Raw genomic sequence first — 22,999 nt, forward strand, 5'->3', positions numbered from 1 at the left:
TTTTGCACATCTCCAGATGTGTGTTTATTTTTCTCAAGTGGCTAATATATGAACAAATATTATTTGTGCCTGTTCTTCATCAGAAAGGGCACAAGAAAATTGAGTATGGAGGTTGGAGAAGCAAGTGGGCATGTCATATTGTGACTAGCACCACCACAATTTTTATTTTTCCCTTAACTACAGCCAGAGGCATCTTGCTCCTTTGACCTGCTGTGCACAATGGTACTGTTATGACAGTCACCCAGGCAGTATAAGCCCTGCTACCCTGCCAACAACTAATGCAAGCTTCACATTCTCCTTCAGCATTTAAAAAAAACCCAACAAACAAACAAAAAACAAAATCTGTTGTTTATATTTACAGAAATATGATGGCTTGAATGATGAAAGGCATGCTATAAAATCCAATGGCTCAACTTAGAGGATACATGCAGCAGCCAATATCTGCTCTTTCTCTCTCTCACACACACACAATGACAGTGTCTGGTTATTAACAACAGAGGTTGGAACACATACAGCCTACACACACACACATTTTATTGCATTTGTACTGACTACCACTCTTTCCATTAACTTGTTATCATTCCTTGGAGTTTTTTCCCGTGTGGTATGTTACGTGCACACTCAAACAATATGTAAATACACAACCTTTCATGCAGCCATGTAGTGCTATTGTGGCTGGTAAAAAAATCTGAAAAATATGCCACAACCTTCCATATGTCCTTATATAAGCTGACGACTGTGACTGTTAAAATCATGAGAATTCTACAGTTCTTCAGTTGCACACAAGATGTAAACAGATCTGAAAATACACAACCTTTACAACTGTCACCTGTTTTGATCACAAAAATCCTTTTGCTATTGTCTAGCCAGTGAATTAGATTGAACATGATGCAAAAAAGGGGATTACTGTGTGTGATTTTCTTTTTTAAACAACACCTCATGCAATACCTTAATTCCTTATAATAGAGCACAACAACTAGAAGGAAAACCTCCTACTTTAGCCAGTTTTGATCAGCAATCTCCTTAGAAGACATTTAAGAAGACTTGTATGGCTACATGTGAAGGTATAAAAATCATTGCTTAACTTTTTCTTTTCAAAATTGTAAAGAGGGTAGGAGTGGAGCGAGGTGTTAAGAAACCATACTTTTCTTGGGGCCAGCTTTTTGTGAGGGGAGTACTCAGGGCCATGCTTAGGGGCAAGCAGACGAGTCATCTGCCTAGTGCCCTGGGCTATTGATAGTCATCAGGGGCCCCATGCTTTGATTAAAACCATGGTGTTGAGGCCCCCTATGCCTCAGGCACCGTGGGGTCTAAGAACAGGCGTTGGGCCTCCTTTCACTCTTGTTGTTTTACCTTTCCTCAGCCCTCTATGGAGTCAGGTACCCATTCCGAACAAGTAACAAAGATCAATGTGCACAAAGGAATCAGCCCTGTAGGTGTCTTGCTAGTCTCTCTATATTTAAAAATATTGAAAGCCAAGCAAAACTTTACAAACTATCTGGACTGTCTTTGCTGTCATTTTATCTTGTTTTGAAGTGACTGAGCAACTAATATAGATCTAACTTGGATAAAGCATCTGATAGTCTGGTGGCACTGAACAGCATACCAGAGTTTCATTTACATTTCAAAGGAAGTGACACATTGTACGCTATTCTAATCACAGTGTTTTCATAATCAAAGACTGATATAACTCTTTTTTGATGTAAAATAGGAGTGGTAAGACTAAAACAACAACTTACTGGCTGTATTTTTTTAAACCTGAGTTACAAATGCACAGGAAAATGTATGCCATCGCAATATTAACTGAAAAATTAAGGGATCCACACAACCATCTACACATCTCCATGAAAATGTGGCATCATCTAATCATGTAAAATTTAAAAACAATATAATAAAGTATTATAAAATATTTAAACTGTGTACTATGAAAAAAAATGGGAAAATGTTTCACAAAGCCATGAAATTCTATTGCTGGATAAACTTTCAAAATAGAATGTGCTAAAAATGAGCAGTTCATTCTTCAATGATGTGGTATTTACTCCAAGAATGCAATATGTTACTCAAGCACTAATATATTTCCTGGGGAAGGTGTAGATGATAAGTATACATTAAGATAAATACTGTAGTCCTTAAATAAGCTCTTTTTTTTTTTACACACATCTTTGTCTGTCTCTTTGCAATGTTAGCTTGAGGAATAAATATATTAGCATGCATCTTGAAATCATTGCAGCACATTGGTTTATATAATGTGCTGCACATAAGTATATGAACAACAGAAACTCCTAACAGTAATAAAGGCACACGTCAACTTACAGGATCATTATAGAACCGCTTAAATCACAGCTATAGTGATCATTAAATGTACAGTGTAATCATCATCCCTCCAGAAAAAAAAAACCAGCTGTAAAATATACTGTAGTAACTTCCTAAAAATTAGCATATTAATTGCCTCAGCATATCCACTAATACCTCCCACAGAAAAAAAACTTGTTTATAAGCTTTATCTTCTAATACTTTATGAAAAGTTTGGTTAACAAAAACACAAATTTTAAGACTGCTTTAAACCCACATGAACTCCTTGGGTTCATATACAGAATGAACAAGATTAACCCATGTGTTTAGAAAGTATGTGACTTGGGATCTAAGAATAGAAAAATGTTGCTGCACCATGCACCAAAATGGCACACTAATCAAAGATGGCTCTGTTATGAAGATAAACTTGTATGGTAAAGACAACAGACACTACAATGTAAGCACTATATCTGTGCACAAAATGAAATTAAACTTTAAATTTAGGAGGTACACATTTAACGCACTGTGCTAGTTTTAAAGAGGAATTCATCTCAAACACAGAAGTTGGCATATAAATATGTAACATGATCACACAACATTTGAGCAACACATAAGTGATACTGAAGAAATGAAACATTCAACAGTTGTGGCTGTGAACCATGCACTTGCTGCTGTAAACATCTGTCAGTAAATCATTTTGGACGGGGTTACTTGAAACAATCTTTCTCTTCTTCCATACAGCTACTTTCACTGTAAACATTTTAAAAACAAAAACTAGTAAAGCTGTTGACAATGCTAATGAAACAGACACCAGGAGATACAATTTTAGAAACTTTGACATACCATTTGCTAAAGCAATCTTTTGGTGCGAAATAACTTTCATGATCTTTTAAGTGCTGTCAGCTTCAGACAAAACAAAGTAGTAGTTGTTAATCACAATGACTGCAGACAATAAAAATAAAGTTGAGAAAAAACCCCTCAAAGACCAAATTTTCCTGCATCCCACTCAAGCCTAAGACAACCCCAATCAAATATTTCATTGCATTGCCATCAAGTTCTGAAAAGAAGATCATCAAAAAACAATCACAGATATATATATAAACACCTTAAACAAGCTGAAGGCCATCATTTCATGTTATTTCTAGAGGCATGTAGAACTTAACTGACAGGACCTGCCCACTAGAAAATGTGGATAATCATGATATAAAAAGCTTGAAAATGCAGTTCCATGATTTGTTTTGGTCCATTAATAAATCCATAGATGTCTTCCTCTCATGTTCCAGTCTAACTTGGTCAAACAGACTTGGGTCCCCAAGAAGACTGCACATAATGGTCTATAAGTTGCTGTTATGTATTAAATAAATATTCTCTGACAACCATGATTTTCTGTAACAGCACCCAACCATCAGGCTCTAAGTCAAGCTAGTTTGAATACTTTCTTCTGGTGATCAGGAACAGTGGGTATACTTGGCTGACAGATTTCAACTTTCATCAAAACAACATTTGTAAAGCCAAAAATATGCCTTATAAACATCTTTCATGGCCTTTGCCTACCCCCTTCCTGCAAACCAGGTCAGCATTGCCACAACTAGTTATTATTAGTAGAGCTGCTTGATGTTGTGAAATAACCAGTCTACTTTTGTTGTCCATGAGTCACCATAGGCATTTCGGAGCTGTTCCAAGAAATACTCTAGAGCCAATTGCTCAGTTTTTTCCACACCCAATGTCTTGCGGATGTAACCAATATCATCCAGGGTCTGAAGCTCTGAAATACCACACTGGAGCATCATGGTGAAAAGTGTGATGATGAGATGAGCATGTTTGCGAAGAATCAAGTAGGCACGACAACACAGCTCCTGAAATCTGCATTAGAATGAAATATTGAGAACTGGGGACCTCAGCATATTTTACAAGAAAGTAATACAGTGCTTAACTTCCTTAGAGTTAACCTCAAGCATTACCCAAGTTCAAATTTTATACAAAAAACCCCAAAAACAACCCCCCCACCAAATTAACCTGGAGCAATACCTATGGTTATCAATGTACTCAAGGTTAAATCAGGTTACCCTAAGTGATGCTTGGGGTTATCTGCTTTACATAAAATTCCAAACCAGGGAGATTCAAATATATTATTGGGTATAACACTGAGATCTGCTATGACAACTTCTTTCAGCCATGATTGTTCACAAAATTTTAGAGGCATTCAGCAATTGCTACTTTAAGTTCTGTATTCATATATAAGGGTGCTCAAACATATCAAAGATGCATGTGCACAGTGTTGAAATTTTCCACAACTATTAGGAGAAGGTCTAAAGAACAATAAAATGCAAAAAGCTTACTTCTTAAAACCAGGCTGTTTTGCTGGCTGGTCAGAGCCCTTTGCAATGACGCGCATAAAGTCCTCCGTCAAAACAAAGGGAACTCGTTCACGGTTGATGCCAAATTTTTTCTTCTTGTGATCCAAGAAGTGGCCAAAGTCAATGTGGAATACCTGAACAGTGTATGTCATTCCATTCATTCTAAGAACAGGTTTTGCAAAGTTGATGATCTGTCAGTTTTTTTTGTTAATCTAATGTCAGTTTAGACTAATTTTATAAAACTTTCATCATCAGAAATCATTCCACATCTTACACACTTGTTTTTGTTACCTCTACATTTCCTTTGTACACTATTGATGCACTGTGGGCTCGACTGTCACACGCCCCTTATTTGGTATCAAACTATACAAATAATGCTTGAAGTGGCTTTGAAACTATACCGATCAAGACAGTGAACACTCACTTGACCTTCCTCTGTCACCATGATATTCTCTGGATGCCTGTCACCAATTCCTAGTACAAATGTAGCAACACAGTATCCTGCACAAGACTTGGTAAAGGCATCAATGGCTTCTTCATACCTGAAATCAAATTCATGAAGAAATCATCATCGAACAGTCAAATGCTTCAACAAAATGACAGAATTTTAAGAAGCTCCTTGTAGTGGTTCAGGAAAGAATTTATGAAAGTGTTCATTTGTTTACTTATACAAATGTTTCTGCTTGTTTTTTTTTTTAAAACATGAGCTAATACATCTTGGATTCTTCTTCAGCTGCAATGAAGTCGTACAGCTTTTGTGTTTGCTGCAGTACAAATTTAAGAAAAATAAATAAATAAATTCATCACTAAAGATCTTACCACGGCCCAAGGTTTTGAAGCAACTGTAGGTCAATGCCCCTCAGCAAAAGAGCTATTGTGTTGTGCCCTTTTTTTGGTGTTCAGATAAAGTGGATATTATTTTAATGTTGGGGATCTTTGCAGCTGGTTTTGTAACTATAGCCTTAGGGGTAAAGTGACATCCACAGGACCTGGACATCAAAAAAAGGACACACCTTTTTTCTTTTGCCATGGGGCAACAACTTACCTTTGTTTCTTAACTATGGCCTAAAGATGAAAATGCCCCAAAATTGATAACACTATCCACACACACACACAAAAAAAGAATAATTTTTAGCTATATATTACGACAATACAGCTGGCAAGATACTCTCCTTACCTGTCAGGGTTTTTTTCTTTGATCCATTTGTGTAGCTGAGATGAGTCCATCTGGATAGCAGAAAGTGCACCGCCGCATGACTGAATAGCAGTAATGGTCTTTGCGCGTTTCACTATTTCAATGAGGCCTATATCCTTTCCTGTTGCCAGGCAGCTATAAGGAATCATTCTACAAAAAAAAATTATACAGTTGTTACCAAGAATCAAATACATGTGCCACTTATAAAGTCACCTCAAGCACATTTCAATCATTTTACAAGGTCAGAAGGTATACCACTTAAAGTATAAAGTGACCTTTGTTTATTATCTTATATTCACACACCTGTCCCAAGAAAAGTCAATTTCAGGAAAAAAAGAAAGAAAAAAAAAACCCCACTGCTGACAAGGAGCTGAATTGTTGCTGGAGGGTTTCTTCATAAACATTTCCCAGATTCACAGTTAAACAAATTTGTAAGAATGAAGTTTTGGAAAAAGAATACTAAAATACTGAAAAGACACCCGTTGAGTAAATCTGTAAGATGTTGGGTGGATTGTGGATTTTCATACACTTAAAAGCTTCTAATATAACACCTGTCTTTTTTATGTTTTGCTTTTCAATAAACATGAAAGGGTCAAAAGTGCCCTTCACAATTAACCAAGATTATGGGATCACCTTAGATCAAGACCCTCATTCTTCCATAAAGAATCCATCAGTCGTATAACCTGTAGGGTCAGCATGTCTTGGCGGAGATCTGAAAGTAGTTATAAAGAAGGAAATTATGCAATCTAATCAAACACTGCCTATAGGTAGTAAACTTATATACATTACTTTATATTGATTCACAAGTTTCATGTAATAAGTTGAATGATGCTAGTACTCAACTCGAACATTTTATGGACTTAAGGTCATTTCAGCCATTGTCAATTTTACAGGGTGAGCATATATAAGCCATTTTCTCACTCTTCCAATCAGCTATCCATTCATGCTTGTCTCATTCCTATTATACATATGATCTGTATACACTGTGTAGTAGTCCTCTCACACACCCACCTATCCAATTATAACCCCCTCCTCCATATTCTACATACATCTACATAGTATGCAAATGCTATGACCACTCCCTAAAAAAAAAGTACATGCTCTTTGGTGACTTTTATCATTTCTGCCAAAATGTTATCAACACCACATGCCTTCCCAAATGAAATCTCAGGCCCCTATTGCCGAACTACCTCATTTTTACTTATAGCATCATCTAATGCTTCAACTCCAGGCAGTTGGTGCACTTCAGAGAGGTTTAATCTGGGAGAACTCACGGTATCTGATTTAAAAACTTGTATAAAGTGCTTCATCCATTCCTCTGCAGTGACTTTTTTCGCTGTTTTCCTGTTGAGACAAGAGTTAATTTCTTGCCAGGAAAGCTTTGGGTTATTTATTTGTTGTGGCATTCACTCTGCTTTTATCTTTAAAAAAATTTTTTTTCTACTTGATTATTCTCTGATAATGACATCTTGCCTCCAAAAACTGTATTCGGTACTGCTCTGATATATTGCGTCTGAAATTGCATAAGTGACATTTAGCCAGTTTCTTTGCCTCTACACACTTATGTATGAGAGTGAACGCCACAGTCCAAGACAGCATCAAACTAAACGGAGAAGAGATTGAGGAAGTTGACAGTTCCACCTATCTTAGGTCCAAAATGTCAGACACCGGGGATGCGGAGGTGGAGAATCGAGCCCGACTGGCAAAAGCCAGCCAGGCTTTCGCCTCACTCACGAGCACATGGAAGGCAAAAAACATCAGTCAGAAGATCAAGATGAGAATCTTCAAGTCAAATGTGATCAGCACCCACCTTTACGGATCAGAATCATGGAAGATGACCAAAACCATCAGTAACAAGCTTGATGTCTTCCAAAACAGATGCCTCAGGCGCATACTTAACATCTTTTGGCCAAATACCATCACCAACGAAGAACTCCACCGAAGAACTGAAACCGAGTCCATCACCACGCAGGTTCAACAAAGGCGTTGGCGATGGATTGGACATGTGCTCCGTCAGCGGACAGCTGACCTCTCCAGAGTCATCATACGATGGACTCCAGGCGGCCGAAGAAAACAAGGCCGCCCAAAGGAAACTTGGAGAAGAACAGTGGAAAGGGAGATGAAAGAAAAGGCCTTATGTGCAACCTGATGCACAAAGAGGATTAGATAGACAGAAACACACTTATGGTGAAAACCATTCTGCATGAAAGATGCTAGTAATTAACAATGAAAGCTCTACAGAAAATAGTATATACCATCTCCATTCTTGAACATAATGCAGTATTCCATATCAGCAACATCTGCCATTGTGTCTGGATTCTCCCACACTAACCACAATGGCAGTTTCTTTGAAGTCATCACTCGACACTCAGCTTGCCTGAAAATATAAACAAGCAGCTTTACTTTATTGCCCAAATTCAGTATCTTAAAAAAAGGACAGAGACAGAATGCCTGCTCAGAAGCTTGCAGAGAACAAAAAACACTTCATATTTCCCTTAAATTAGGGACCCCTTCCCCCACAAATGTTATATGTTGTCCAAATTTACACATACACATGCACAAAAACAGCAAATAAGTAAAATAATGGTGGAGACAGAAGCACGTGTGATTTGTTTTGTCTTTCAATTAAAAAAAAAAAAACAAACAAACAAATCTCTCTATGTGAAAAAAACCAACTGATGTCAGTATTCTCTTCTCACCTAATTTCTCCAAGAATCTGAGATGGGTAGAGAGGTGAATGGAAATCTCTCAGAGCTTCTTGGTAATCTGCCTGTTGCAGCTGCTCCTGAAGAAACTTCATGTGTTCATCCTGTAACAATCTCCACAATGAAGACACCTCTGTCCACCACTTTGGAATTTGTATTATTAATAACTTACGTGTTTTTTAATTGCATTTTTAATAAATTACTGGAAAATACTTGTACCTGGGAACATTGTTTTAAGGTAGTAAGTTTTATTAAGCAAAAATCACTACTGCAACACACAGCATCTGAACCAAATGACCACACACACGATTCTTCATATAAGATTTGTCAGCAATGGTAGTGCATGGGGAATGATCTGTCTAAAAAAGTTGGTGACAGTGACTGTTTCAGGACAAATTACAGCAATATCTGATAGTTTGTAAGCCTAACATAAGCAGCATGATCTTTATTTATAACACAAACTGCAATATGCTAGAAAATGCAATTTTTGTTTTTAACTGACATCAATAAAAGCAAGACTTTTTGTAATGTCAGTGATAGAGTTTTTTTTTTTAAGTTTGCAAAATTAAGCAGATAACAACAGTGGAGCAATATCTCAATTATAAACAAGTTTTTTGACAGAAATCTTTTTCTGTTTCTCCAGAAATCTTTTTCTGTTTCTCCACAGTGATTAATCAACATAAGAAAACTTCGATAATTCAAGATAATTAAAGAGCTCCCCATTGATAAAACAGAAAGAAATGTACATTCTTACACTATTGACTTCTGTTTTTAATGTGTCTGTTAGCTTTGTCAGCTTGTCCAAGGCTTCCACCTGCTGTGACAACATCTTAAGGTATGGCCCACACCCTCGACAGTATGCTTCCAGCACTAATCCGAAGCGAAGCCTGATTGAAATTTGATGCATTTCTGACCTATTTATAAATGCAAGGAAAAAAGAAAATCATGAAATCAGTACTATCATGAAAGCTTCACAGCTGAAAAATTCTAATTAAGCTTATTTCTTGTTTTTGTCTCAAATCTTAGTATTCAAGGTAATCAACATGCAGTAACGCCATCAATGAAACCCTGATTAAAATATGCTGCAACATTTCAAAAGGTTAGTAACTTTCAGTGCGACAGTTTTCTAGGCAAGGTGAAAAGGACTCAGTCTTTGACACAGAAAAATGAAAACAAGTGAAACTAAAACCAAATAGTCCCAACTCAACATGACTCGCACATTAAATTTAAAAATGACAAATGTCATCAAAATAATTACTGACACAACAGATTCTGTTGGGCTGCAATTTTGAGTAAGATTATTTTAATCCTGCTTCATCTACTTATTCTTAAATGGGACTTTCTATACTGAAACTTACTTGAGATGCCAGAAAAATGCATTGCCAATTCGTTGACTGAGCAAACTGCGTTTCAGCAAAAACTGTGTCAGAGGGTTGTCAAGATAGGGCTCATATTTCACCGCCTATAGACAGAGATTTTGTTGGTTAAATTTCACAATGCAAATCCAGTTTAGGAAAGTCCTCTCCTTTGAAAAAATCTTTAAGCTAACAACAGAAAAAATATCTATAAAAGCTTTATTTGCAACAATTTTCTTCAAGAACAAAAAAGAGATTTAGGTTGGGTCCCACCTACAGCAGAACTTTGAATACAGTGTTATATGTAAGACATTTATCTTGCTTTTTTTTTTTTAATAAGCAGTTTCCTTTGAAATTAAGATTAGATTTAGTTAGATGATGAGCATGAAAAGGGAAATGCAGGCAGATGTGTAGGTCATCTTCAAAAGGCTTTTTTTTCTCTGCCTCTAGACAATTAGGGGAATGAGGCAATTTTGCTGATGTGCATGTCTTTCTCAGCCAACAGCACTTAATGTTATTCTTGCCTTACATCACGTGTCATCTGCTCAAAGCTGTTTGGAGATGCTTTCTTTAGAATTCTGGGTCTGTTTGCTGTTCGGAGATGTGCTTTTGGCATGAAACTTCAGCACCAAAAGTTGGGTGGTGTAGGTGCTAGCCATTGGTCAGGTCTGGTTCCAGCCCCTATCAGTCATTGTCACAAACCCTGGAGAATGGCATTTCTTGCTCAGTCATCTCCAAGCAGCAGGCTGTGCTGGACAACTGAGATGGTGTGAGACCAAAGTCCTTGGTGCTGCTATTTGATGAATTGACAACCAGACCCATTACAACGCTGTACGAGTGAGTGCATGACTATTTTCTGTATCATCGAGTCTGGAATGGCTCTGATCAGCCAGTGCAAGGTGGTGTGTTTGTGTGCAAGCAAGTCAGTTTGTCTGTTATGCCTGCACTACAAACTTTTCTTCATATCTGTTAAGCAGTTTTATCTCTATGTAGCTGTGCAGGGGCACATTGTATACTTTTAATTGAGTTTAATAGTTTCAAAGGAGCTTTATAACCAGATCATAAAAAATAACATTGTAAGGGACCTTAAATGGGACAGACTTGGGGATGGGAGTTTAATCATGCTCACTGTTAAAAAATTTGATCTCCTGCAGGCTTTCTTGTTTTCTGCATCAACAGGGTTTTCTGCATAATCCACACAATTCATTTTTCCCCCACCCATTGGGCAGACAACAGATTTCACCCATCACCAACTTTGTGTTGTTCTGAGGTGTATGTTGGCAGAGGTCCCCCTGCAGCGAGGACAGCCAGAACAGGGGATATCACACCACAAAGTGATTGGTACCAGGAGGGAGCCATGTACCTAACAGTTCAGTCAGTTTGTTCTTTTGTGTCAATTTTTTTCTCGTCCATTGCAGGTTTTCTTCTTCCTTTCAATGTTTTATTTTTAAAGAATTTCTATGTATGTGTTAATAAATTTTGTTTTTGTATCATTTTGTTTTCATTTGGTCATCATTCATTAGTGCTTTGATTGGTTGTCACTTGCTTCTGGCTAAGCTAGTTACTGTGGGGTTGTAGGGTGCGAGAAAGTAGGTGAAGTTTACACAACAGACAGACTATACATTTTTGTAAACGACAAATGAAATTTTCCCACCAAAATTTCAGTTGCAGCCTGTGAAAGAGGCAAAAAAAGAGAACTAGCTGTTGCAACTATCTAGTGGATACAGCATTTAAGGAGAAAACAGGGAGAAGAGAAGGGAACTTCTTGACTCACCTGGACCAGCTGAAGAAGATATTGTGCTAGCTTATCATCCTTCAGCCCAGCATCTAGACACTTGACAGCATATGCCCTCACCTGCAGGTCTGAGAATGAGCAGTCGAGGAGTTCCAGAGCTATCTCTGGTGCAATAAGAGGCCAGCGTCTCAGCAGCTGGTACAGCTAAACAAGACAGCAAACTAAGTCTCACCATACCTAGATTATGCTTTATTAATATTGTTACTGCTCTTTTTGCCAATTTTCAATCTTCAAAAGTGATCTCTCAAACCGGAATACCAAAGTCCAAGTTGCTAACCAGTTAACAGATCATAGTACTGTTGTTAATCACTAAAATATGTAGTGTGTTTTTGTAAAGGCATGTTGGATCGGCCTAATTCTACAATCATTTAATGATGTGACCAATGCACCATATATGAACTCCTGCTAGTGAGGTGTGAGGGAAAGGGGTCTCGAAAACCTCTTTCTAGAGGTAGAAATTTTTTTTTAAAGACTTGTCTCTCACAATCAGAATACAGAATATTGGATTTTGAATATTAGTATGTTTAAAGCTCATCATCTGGACAAAAAATTTTGCATGCTGGTTAGCCTTTACTCTACTACTTATATGTATATACATAATTTAGGCATTTCATTTCTTCATGGACTTAAGATAAATAATCTTTGTAAGTAGGAAGATGATACAAATACTTAATACTTTATACCATAATATTTGTTATATGTTATCCTAAATTTTTTTTGTCGTCAATTAAATAAGAACAAGAAACTGGGAATGCTTAGTAAGGGTATGGTGAGGGACTTGGCAAGCTGACAGCTGTCTTTATTGTTGGGAGGCATAAAGTTTAAGGTCAACAATATACCTGGGCAACATTTTCTCTGTCATTCCATTTCACTGCTTGAAGAAGTTTAGGCAGCGAAGGTGGTCGAACTAAGCAATCTTCTCTGTCAGAGTAAAACAAAAATTATGTGACATATTTTGCACCATTGGTATTCAATCTTTATTTATTGTAACTGTCTTTCTTCAAGATTTACACAACTACATGGGGTTAAGCACTACTCACATGCAAGGCTGGATGTGCTTTTGTATGCTCATAACTGAAATTATTTTTTCAATTACAATACTCTTGAAATATTTCAAAATCATCTTTTGTGAGATACAAGACTAGCAGCTATGTTAGTGGAAAATCCAATATTTCACTGCACAATTGGCAGCTGCTTTATGTTAAGTTTTGTGTTCTACATGTGGCAAAGATCTAAGGCCACCATGGTGACAGGATGAAGCCAAGACTGTAGGATTCTTCTCTGAATTCCTTAACTTATACAAAACATGATGGTACACAGCAACTGTAAGATTACGATGCATTTTAGCCTTCTTATGTTCCTGGAAACACTGAACCAACGTATGATATAAGAATTATGATCTCAAAAACAGTAGAAAAAAGCACCAAATAAAGATTTTGAAACTTTAGCTACATCTACTTTTATGCAAGCTGCAATATCTGATGGCAGACCTACAACACATGCCTGACCAACCAATACTTCAAAATGCTTTATCCACACTTGCTATTATTACTAGTGCCTTGTAACAATGGGAACAGTAATGCTCCAGCCTGTTTTTTAACCTGGGACTGGCAACATGTGGCTGAATAACTCATAAGAAACCACATCACTAGTAAGATAAAGGCTTTCTACCAGTCCCTCACAGTGTTGCAGCATTGCAAGAGACTGTTACCTCACCAAGCAAAAGAAGTGAGTAAAATACAAGATGTATTGATGTTTTATTATTAGGAGGGGGGGAATTGGTGTTTTACACCATTTTTATTATTAGGAAATGAACAGTCAAAAAGAATGAATTAGATAAGACTAAAGATGAGCTAGATAAACTTGAAGTAATTTCACATTAAAATAACATGAAAACTATCGTGAGACTTATGAAGTGTGTGTTGACAAAGTGGTCTGCTCAAAAAACATTTTCATGAAAAATGGAAAACTCAGGACACTGAACACGCCCACTGTCAAATTATCCCTGTCTCAGACCAATGACTGTAAAGTTTCACTGTTTGAATGAAAATGTGCATAATAATCAATAAAGCAGTAAAAGAGAAATTGAGAGCTGCAGGCATCAGCACTGCAGATGATTAGACCACTGGACAGACCTTCAACATCATACTGGTCCTTGAAGAAGGAAAATATACATTTTACATGAATGGGTGACCACAGAAGACAAACGCAAACAGCCCCTGTCCAAGACTCCAGGTGTACAAGGCAACAAAACGGAAAAAACTGGTGCTGAGAACCAGTGCTCCATCACAGACTGATCATCCTGCTGATCCCAGCCTAAGTGGTGGTGATGGTGAAGAAATTTACTCTGCTGGCTTTCCTTACGATATTCTCTAGATTTTTGTTGGCTTGCTGTTTCTTCAAGAAGCCATCCATGCCCATTAAAAATCATGATTATCTCCGTAATTTGATGCTTCCTTTGTTTGCCTATTTTTCCTTACAGGTAGCTCCATTAGTGGGTGGGTGGCGGATATGAGGGTGGCATGGTCCCGTTTCCTAGCTCTAAGCACCAGACGTGCAGCTGAGTTCTGTACTTTCTCGAGTTTGTGAAGAAGGTATTCAGGGAAGCCAGCAAGCAAGGAGTTGCAGTAATCAAGCCTGGATAGAACAAATGCACAGCAAGAATGTTGGTAGCATGCATGGACAGAATGTGATGGATGGTGCTGATCTTGTGTAGCTCGTAATAGGCAGACTGACAAACAGCTGCAACTTGTTCAGCAAGAGTCATGTCTGCAGCGACAATGAATCCAAGATTCCCGATGCAGGATGCAAAGGTGATGATTTCGCCCACCTTGATGTGATTTGGTGGACAAATGAGTTAAGATGGATTTCTTCTTCTCGAACATAGAAGGGCTTCCATTTTATTATCATTGAGCTTAAGTTTGTTTGTTACCACCCAGTCTTCAATGTGATGAGAGACATCATTTCACATGCATAATCTGCCTGCTATGTTCCAACTGCATTCTCCAGTTACGACAAACATTAATTGTTGATGAATAGTTATAATCCCAGTTATAAACCATTACTATGCAATGTATACTCTAAATCACAATTCCTATTATACCCTCAATTTTTAAGGAAAAAATACAGTGGAACCCATACTTAAAATGCTTGTCACCATGACTGAGAATTGGCTGTCATGGGTTCAAATCTCATCTCTAACATACCACATACCTCTTGCTAAATGTGACACCTGTTAACAGGACTGACCATTGGTAGTTTTTTTTTTGTTTCCTGCACCCTGTGTGTGCATATTTGTGTATCAAGGTTTATCTGATGCCTACCCTAAAAAGGTGTGTGTAAGCACTTTGAGCCCAGTTTCGGTGCTGAGGAAAGGTGCTATATAAATGTGCTGAATTAGTGTATTATTCCTGGGCAGCAAATAAAATTGTAATAACAAGATCAGTTTCTGCGATCCACTTGTCTAAAGCTGGAGGGTAAAGAATCTTTGATGATGCTGTTATTAAAAAAGATTTGTGAAATAACTCATTTTCCATCAGTATGTTAAGCAAACATCATTTTACATAGATCTGGAATGCCTGTTATATTCTATGTACTTAGAATTTTTACACGGATGATACAACATCAAAAACTGGCTGTTGTGCAAACCTCATCTTCCATAGTAACTCTTTCTCTTGCTCCGATATTTCTGACAAAGGGTCTTTTGATACAATCTCATCCAGCACTGCTAGCTCTCTGCTGTCAGGATCCCTGGGCTATTTAAGAAAAAAATATTGACCATCACTATGATGGAGTCTCCATTTACCTATATCATCTATATATTACCTATATCAAGGATTAAATGATTTATGTTATAAAGGCAACTGTTTCTTCTGACTATGTGTTTAGTTCTTTTAAGCTCTTTAGTCACAGATACCATACCACAGTGAGAATGCAATTGACTTGTATTTCTCTAAATCACTTTGTCACATGCTGGAAAAGTTCAGATCAAAAGGGTATTTTACACATTACACTTTTTTTTAAAACCCATTTATGCAACTACAGCTTGAGCATCAAACATGAAAAGCTTATAAACTAACCAAAGTGAAAAAACAATGTGAAAACAAGCAACCATTATTTGGTGTTTTACTACTATGTATAGCACCAAAGATTTTAAAACACAGTTGCCTTGTTTTTGAGCCTGTTGTCCTAACCTCCTTACCTCTCACCCTTCTACAACCTGACAGGGTAAATTAAAAACAAAAAATGCTGCTTTTGAATGATCAGACAATTTTCTCTCTCTCACACACACACACAAGCAAACATATCCATGCCACTAAGGTTATTAGAAAGATACTTCTCCTCACTTGCATAAGACCACTTTGGTATTCTCTGGCTGTTGCCATTCGAGCCAGCTGTTCAAAGTGCGATTCAGGTGGATAAACAAGTGGATGAGAGAAGCGGTCAAATTCAATCTCCAGACATGGGCAATCTTTGTTTGGGTTGGACACTGGAAATATTCACAAGTGTAAAATTATAAAGGAAAAGAAGCCAAGGTCAACCAGGTAAGAATAAGAACTACACATCTCCCCCGAAATTATGTTAGAAGCACAACTTTGTACAGATATACCGAAAAATATAAGGAAAAAGTTGGTTAAGTGGTTCAAGCACTTGCATCCAAAAGCTGGAGGTGTACACACTAACCAATACCTAAACAGAGCTGCCCCTTCTCTGACCATATGAAAACACAATTCACAAATATGCACTTACTTGGGAGGCCAATAGGATTAAGCAAGTCATCCATGCCTTGAGGCATTGGCCAAAGGTACAGAGACTGTTTGTCAGACTGCAACCGGTTGTTAAAGTCAAACAGCTGCAAGTTGCCCCACGCCAAAGCATACTGAACCTTCAAACCAAAGTCCATAAGCAGGTCAACAAAATATATGATTCTACATAATGCTGAAAAGTATTCAGCATTTAAACCAAGAAAGTATCACTACTTTCAACTACAAGCTCAAGCACACAAAAAATACCACAAAATATTCTATTTTCAGGATTAATATTTCAACCATTTTCAACATTCAGTCCATCATGCACACAACTAAAGGTCAAGTCAACACATAGCGGTCAATTGCAATCATTACAGCATATGAATGAACAGCAGTATTTCTGTATTCCACTTGGGCTACATGTAAAGAGAACGATAATCCTACTGTTATACCTACGAGAACAGAAGCAAGCTCAGGAGAGCAAGAACATCAAGCAGATGCTTACCTTTCTATTGCGTCTCTTAGATTCTGAGCAAACAGACAGGCAGAGACGTGCACTGAGAGGTATATCAGGAATCATAAGAAACTCCAGCCACTCATCCCATCGTGGGTTTGTTGACTCTACCTGCTTGCTGCTTTTAGCCTCACAAAGGGCTTCTGTTCCATGGTAGATGCAGGCTTGGACAAAGATCTAAAACCAAAAAACGATGGAGAGACAGCTATAACCTTCATGTGCAGGTCATGTAATTTCCTAATTTAAACAAATGTTTATATTGTTATACAGTACACACAATATACAGTCAGAAATTCTACAACAAAAGTTTTCAAATTTAGAATATCATTTACTAGTTTCTTGATAATGGTGAACTGCTCACTTTTCCAAGCTCTTTAATGTTGACATAGGTAGCACAACAGATCTTGATGCGTAAAGGTGCGTGAATGTCCCACTGAGATATTGTCTGTTGGTTGTTGATCTCCGTCAATGCCTGGATGCCTGTTGATAAGCAGGATAAGATTCAATAATATTTACTAACAAGCCTCAAAGAAAACAGCCAGATATATTTTACCTTGCTGCCATCTGTCAATCCATATTTTTTTGAAGAACCTTACCTGTTTCTCAGGAAGCAAATATATTTTAAGCTAAGGTTGTTGCTGGTATTCCAAAATGCATGTACTACCATGTAACTTTACTCTTTAGTTTTAAGTTGTGTTGCATTTTATATTGCAGGAAACTACAAATATAATTACTGTTTGATAAAACAAGAGCATTTCTTTTAACTGTAATGGAAACAAGTTGACATAAATTACAAGTTTAAAATAGTTTAAATAACAGTGAAATAGTTGCAGCATTTTTAAACACTGACTCTTTTCAAAAACATTAAATGATGGTTTTATCATGCCTAAAGCATCACAGTACTATTGTTGCTGAAGGAACAAATTAAATCACTCCTAGCAGAAGTAAAGTATTATAATAATCCATACTTTTCTATAAAAAAAAACCAAACTTGGATAACAAATGTAAGATCAAAAAATGATATATGTGCCAAGATACCTGACCTCTTTGCATATAAGATGGCCATACAAAGTTGGTTTCTGGCAAAGTAGCATAGACATTCTCTCTTGTATGCAGCATCAATTGTGGGATCTGGTCTTTCGAGATGCATTCTCGGATGTACTGCAATGTTTTTATAAGCAGTTAAAACAAAGAAATAAATTAAAAAAATTAGAACTGTCCTAAAAGATCTGCTTTATTCAGTATGCTAACACTAAATCAAAATTTTCTTTTTTGTGAAAAGCATGACAATTTCTAAGAATTCAAGAAAAAATGTAATCGGTATATTAGGTTTCTTTTACTACAAACTGTACATCTTAACATAGTGCAATACTACCTAAAATTACATTTTTTGCCAAAATTTCCCCTACTTTCCTGCAAACCTAACCCATGATCAAGGGTATACAATTCTTATAAAAAGTCTCCCCTTACCTTGTACTGACTAATTGCACATTCAGCAAGCAAAAACTGATCGCATCCGCAAACTTTCAGCACATACAGGTGCCTGTACTCGTCAATGCAGCGTTCAGCATGTTCTTTTGTCATGCCCATTGCACGTGATCGCCGTCGGATGACATCCCCAATGACATCAGATGGTGAAGCAGTATGGGGTACTTTTACCGTGTACTTCATGCGGTTGTTATCTTCTGACACCACCCATACACACACAATCACAGAATTGTCTGAAACAAAGACAGATTATTTGGTTATATTGAATTTTCAATTGCCCCTGGGGATTAATAAAGTTGCATTGTATTGATACTCTTTAGAAAATTATTTTTAAGGATAAAAGTATCCCTAGTGAATGGTATTTAAAAAAAAAAAAAAAAAGAAAAAAAAAGAAATCTACTATTTAGAGCCCTCAATGAGTATTTCCTTTCAACACAGTCTTAGCTCTCCTTTTTGTATCCAGTAGTCTGAAACAAAAATAGAAAAGATAGTGAAGAACAATGATAAATTAACAAAAGCCTTGTTATTCTGCTGCAAACACATACCGTCAGTAAACTTTTTGAGCTTTTCAAACAGATGAGGAGGCAGCTGACTGGATGACTCAATTTCTGGAGAGTACGCATACAAGGCACGCATGTGGGCACCTCCTTTATCACGCTGGTCAACAATATCTTTGCATCCTTTTAAAATGTTGCGTCGAAAAGTAATTACTTCCAGGTCTTTGTTTTCATTAAATTCATTAACTGGCATTCCAATGAGCATACCTAAAATGCAGAGAAACTTATCTTATCAATCAAACAATCAAACTTATATCATGTGATATACAATCTATGTGTGAAAGAGGGACTAAAACATGTAAATGTCATAGCTACTGACCCCTTTTCTGATACATTTCAGACTAAACTGCACTGATAACATACTCTTGATTTTTTTAATACTGTCCTGCAGGAGCAAAACTGTCTATGAGGTGGACAGCCAGTAAATAGCATTCTCTCTTGCTACTAAAATACATTAATAAACCCATAGATGAGACTATTTCAGCTTACTTAAATATTTATATCCCAACTAAACAAATTCAGCCCACCTATCTCATAATTCAGCATCTTTTCCTCTCTGTTTCCTAGGGGTTCCATTATTTTTAAGATAGGTTGAAAGAGGCGCAGATCACACAGTCTGCGTGTCTCATCATAAAACTCTTCTCGCTCAGCATCCTGAGTTATTGCCAGAAAAATGTAGGACTCAGGATCCAACAATTTCCAATAGAGAGGGTACTTCTTCGCCTCCAACCATAAGTCAGCTTTTACTCTCTCCAGAGTAGCATCACGGTTACATAACAGTGGGACAATGATGCCTGTAGGTAGGAGGCAGTCCACCACAATTTGTGATGGCATGAGGTGATGCCCCCATAATTCACCTGAGCTGGGTGGCATTTTGGGATGGCCTTCACACACTACTAGGAATGATCTGCACTAGAGCATGCGAAGTTCTGTTTCATTTGGGAGAACCCATCTGCAACAGAAACATGATTAGATATATGCAATTAAAGGAACGTTAAGGTAATTGTAATGCCTGCAACCAACCCTCATACTGTATAATTACGCAACCATGCTAAGTCCATCTTGTCTTGAAAGAAATTAAAAAAAGATAAAAGGGGTACACATGTAAACACACTGCATACTTTTATTTTTGTAAACTAATGCTCTTCTCTTACAAACTGTTCCTACACAACTAATCAACAATCAACTAGAACAATAACTGACCTGAAGCAACCTTATGCAACCAATCAATGCATTTATTTATGATATGACTAAAACTCCTAACTTGTCCCTACTGTTTGCACCAATAATACTAAACTCGGTAACAGAATGTTCCCTCTTTGTCTTATCGTTTTGACATCATGAAAAGATCTTCCCTCAAGGATAGGGTGAGCATCTAAAGGTTGTGTATATGATTTATTTTTATTACCTACATGTTAATCCTAATTGATAAAACTATGACATAACCTTTAAAGCTGTCTATGAATAAATGTCAAGCAAAATGAACCATATACAGTGATGCCAGAATAAAAGTAAAAATACATAGATTTATACACAAATTCTTTAGCATGATATAAAACACCATGCACATTTTTCTTAGTAGAAGTTCCACAGCCCCACATTCCTGCTACTGGCTTCCTTCATTTTAAGCGAGTGTGATATGTGTAGTTTATTAGGCAACAAAATAGCAGGAAAGCATCAGGCCCTGATGGCATGTCTTCTCCACATTGATAATGTTCCAGCAAGATCTGTCTTTGCAGATATCTTCAATACATCCCTCCAGCTCTCTGCTGTTCCACACTGTTTAAAATCATCAGTTGTCCCACTGCCCAAGAAAACTGTAGTGACAGCACTAATGACTTGTGACCTTTACATTCATCATAATAAAAATTCTGGTTTTAGACATCTGTGTACTACCAGAAGCCAACTGGACCCTCACCAATTAGCCAGACCAACTTATCAGTCTTTAGCTCTTTGCTTTATCCTCCAGCCCCTGAATACTCTAGCTCCTACTTCCCTTTGCAGATTTAACACCATCATCCCACAGAACCTCTTTGGTACACTCTCAGCTGTTGGTCTCTCCCAAACAGTTTACTTTTGGATCTTTGACTTCTTTCTGCACCTTCCCAAATAAGAGTCCATGTCTTGGTGTTCAGCACATCTTATCTCTCCCTTCCTGTACTGTTTCTTCACCAGCAGCTTTCCTTTCTTAAAAATTCATTAGGATGGCGAAGTTTTCCAGTGACATCATTGTTGAAGGTCTCATTATGAATGAGGAGACTGTGTTGGTTGATTTCCACAGAAAGAGAAGCCTTGTGGAACCTCTTATCATCTATCACGAAGCCAGAGCAGGCAGACCACTTCTATTTCCTGGAAACCACCATCTGGGAGAATAATATGGTGTCACTCATCAAGTAGGCCCAGTACTGAGAGGCATATCCAGACTCCATACCATCATTAACATCAAACATAGAATCTAAGTGTTTAAATGCAAAAATTGCAGAAAAGCACCCAGGTATCATAAGGTTTCAAGCAAGCAAAGTGAAAGACAAGCTCCAAACCTTCTTGGTTTTTTAAATGAAGTGGTGAATAAAATTCTTTTATAATGTTTTGTAATTGTTTTGTGACCCAATAAAATTTTTTTATTTAAACCCCATTGATTTCAAACTCTATTAACACTATTATGTATAGGTGTATTAATGTGCAACTTTCCATCATTTCAAAAGCACATCCAGTCACAAGAATGTGAAATATTAAATCAAATCTTATTTTAAAAATATGACTCGCTTACTTTTACTTTCATTTTGCAGCACAAGACTCTGAGATAGAGTCCCACTGCCCAAGAAAACTGTAGTGACAGCACTAATGACTTGTGACCTTTACATTCATCATGATAGATATGCAAGATCAGTGTGGCTTTGTAACATCAATGAAAAAAATCCCTCTATCTCAATGAGCTGTGCTAAATACTCCTGTCTATCAAAATCTGTCTTCTTTTCTATACAGAAAAAATATTACATAAGCCAATCATTGCTGGATTATTATAGCACTATGTCAAACAAAAATTATTGTCTGTTAAGAAACATATTTCTTTAATTTGCTTTGCAAAGTGTTCTCAATGGACTGCTATTGGTTGACTGAATCCAATTCTCTAGCACAGTTTGCTAATTTCAATGTTTCTTTTTTTACGTGATTGTGATGATTCCCCACTTCAGTAGATACATTTTTAGGCTTACAACAAGATTTGTAAAACCATCTGTAAACATCTAGGTCTGCAGCATTTCAGTTCCAAATGAGTAAATACAATTTATTTAGGCTGTTTCTCTCCTTCCACCATCTGCAAGGTTATCATCTAGCCAATAGTTTTTTTTATATATATATTTATAACCTTAAACATAAATAACTCGCATTACATACCACTACAAGCAGGTGCAGCTGAAGTGTTCCCGTTGAAGCCTGTCGGTTTTTAACAGTTCTGCAAAAGGATTAATCAAGATGAATTTATAGAATCAAAGCAGTATTATAGATTGTCGTGAAAGAAACACATCTTTCAGCTTTTTAGCAAAAACACCTGTTATTTTCTTCAGCAATAAAAGTAACTTAAGACCAAAAGCTAACTCACTGCCACAAAAATCCACAAAACAGTACAGATCACCGTCAATTTTAACCAACTTATCAAATTTCAAAGTAGCTCACAACCAGAATAATATACAATAATCAACATTTTGTAATGTCTTTCTTTTCTTTTTTTTAACTTGTAGATTAAAAGAAACAAAATGTGTACACTGACCATGGTCATCGGTAATCAATCTAGAAAACTATGACAGTGTTTTCTTGTTACTCTTGCAGTCAACATGGTTGATGAACTAACGAATTAAAAACTACAACTTGATAAACAAGGGGGACAAAGCGAAATGTATCAGTTCCGGTTATGGTGTGCCGGATACAACTCCAGAAGTAGTTATGATTGGTAACTAAACATTCGGCTCAAAACTTAGTGTTATACTATCGTCG

General features: G+C 37.0%; 2 protein-coding genes across 4 annotated transcripts in view; one reads left to right on the forward strand and one right to left on the reverse strand.

The window, feature by feature from the left end:
• LOC112554344 (phosphatidylinositol 4,5-bisphosphate 3-kinase catalytic subunit alpha isoform-like) overlaps window positions 1-22,999 on the reverse strand; it is a 23,110-nt gene continuing 111 nt past the window's right edge. The window contains exons 1-22 of one of the 3 annotated variants that reach the window (XM_025222087.1): window positions 22,776-22,914; window positions 22,403-22,460; window positions 19,534-19,958; window positions 18,995-19,213; window positions 18,432-18,682; window positions 18,005-18,122; window positions 17,323-17,441; window positions 16,953-17,138; window positions 16,449-16,584; window positions 16,046-16,188; window positions 15,348-15,454; window positions 12,539-12,620; window positions 11,679-11,843; window positions 9,908-10,011; window positions 9,304-9,463; window positions 8,544-8,653; window positions 8,100-8,221; window positions 6,478-6,556; window positions 5,827-5,994; window positions 5,074-5,191; window positions 4,632-4,783; window positions 1-4,155 (exon numbers count right to left, since the gene is read on the reverse strand). In XM_025222087.1, the coding sequence (XP_025077872.1) occupies window positions 3,891-4,155; window positions 4,632-4,783; window positions 5,074-5,191; window positions 5,827-5,994; window positions 6,478-6,556; window positions 8,100-8,221; window positions 8,544-8,653; window positions 9,304-9,463; window positions 9,908-10,011; window positions 11,679-11,843; window positions 12,539-12,620; window positions 15,348-15,454; window positions 16,046-16,188; window positions 16,449-16,584; window positions 16,953-17,138; window positions 17,323-17,441; window positions 18,005-18,122; window positions 18,432-18,682; window positions 18,995-19,213; window positions 19,534-19,879 (3,150 nt within the window). In that variant the 5' untranslated portion in view covers window positions 19,880-19,958; window positions 22,403-22,460; window positions 22,776-22,914 and the 3' untranslated portion in view covers window positions 1-3,890. Of the gene's footprint in view, window positions 4,156-4,631; window positions 4,784-5,073; window positions 5,192-5,826; window positions 5,995-6,477; window positions 6,557-8,099; window positions 8,222-8,543; window positions 8,654-9,303; window positions 9,464-9,907; window positions 10,012-11,678; window positions 11,844-12,538; window positions 12,621-15,347; window positions 15,455-16,045; window positions 16,189-16,448; window positions 16,585-16,952; window positions 17,139-17,322; window positions 17,442-18,004; window positions 18,123-18,431; window positions 18,683-18,994; window positions 19,214-19,533; window positions 19,959-22,402; window positions 22,461-22,775; window positions 22,915-22,999 lie in introns of those variants that run through there. The other 2 variants (XM_025222095.1, XM_025222104.1) reach the window with 2 other exon arrangements.
• Window positions 22,875-22,999, forward strand: part of LOC112554328 — an 11,252-nt gene continuing 11,127 nt past the window's right edge. The window contains exon 1 of the mRNA XM_025222076.1: window positions 22,875-22,955. Within this exon, the coding sequence (XP_025077861.1) occupies window positions 22,949-22,955 (7 nt within the window). The 5' untranslated portion in view covers window positions 22,875-22,948. The remainder of the gene's footprint in view (window positions 22,956-22,999) is intronic.

Source organism: Pomacea canaliculata, linkage group LG2 (assembly GCF_003073045.1).
Source record: "Pomacea canaliculata isolate SZHN2017 linkage group LG2, ASM307304v1, whole genome shotgun sequence".
In the NCBI taxonomy this organism is placed as follows: Eukaryota; Metazoa; Mollusca; class Gastropoda; order Architaenioglossa; family Ampullariidae; genus Pomacea; species Pomacea canaliculata.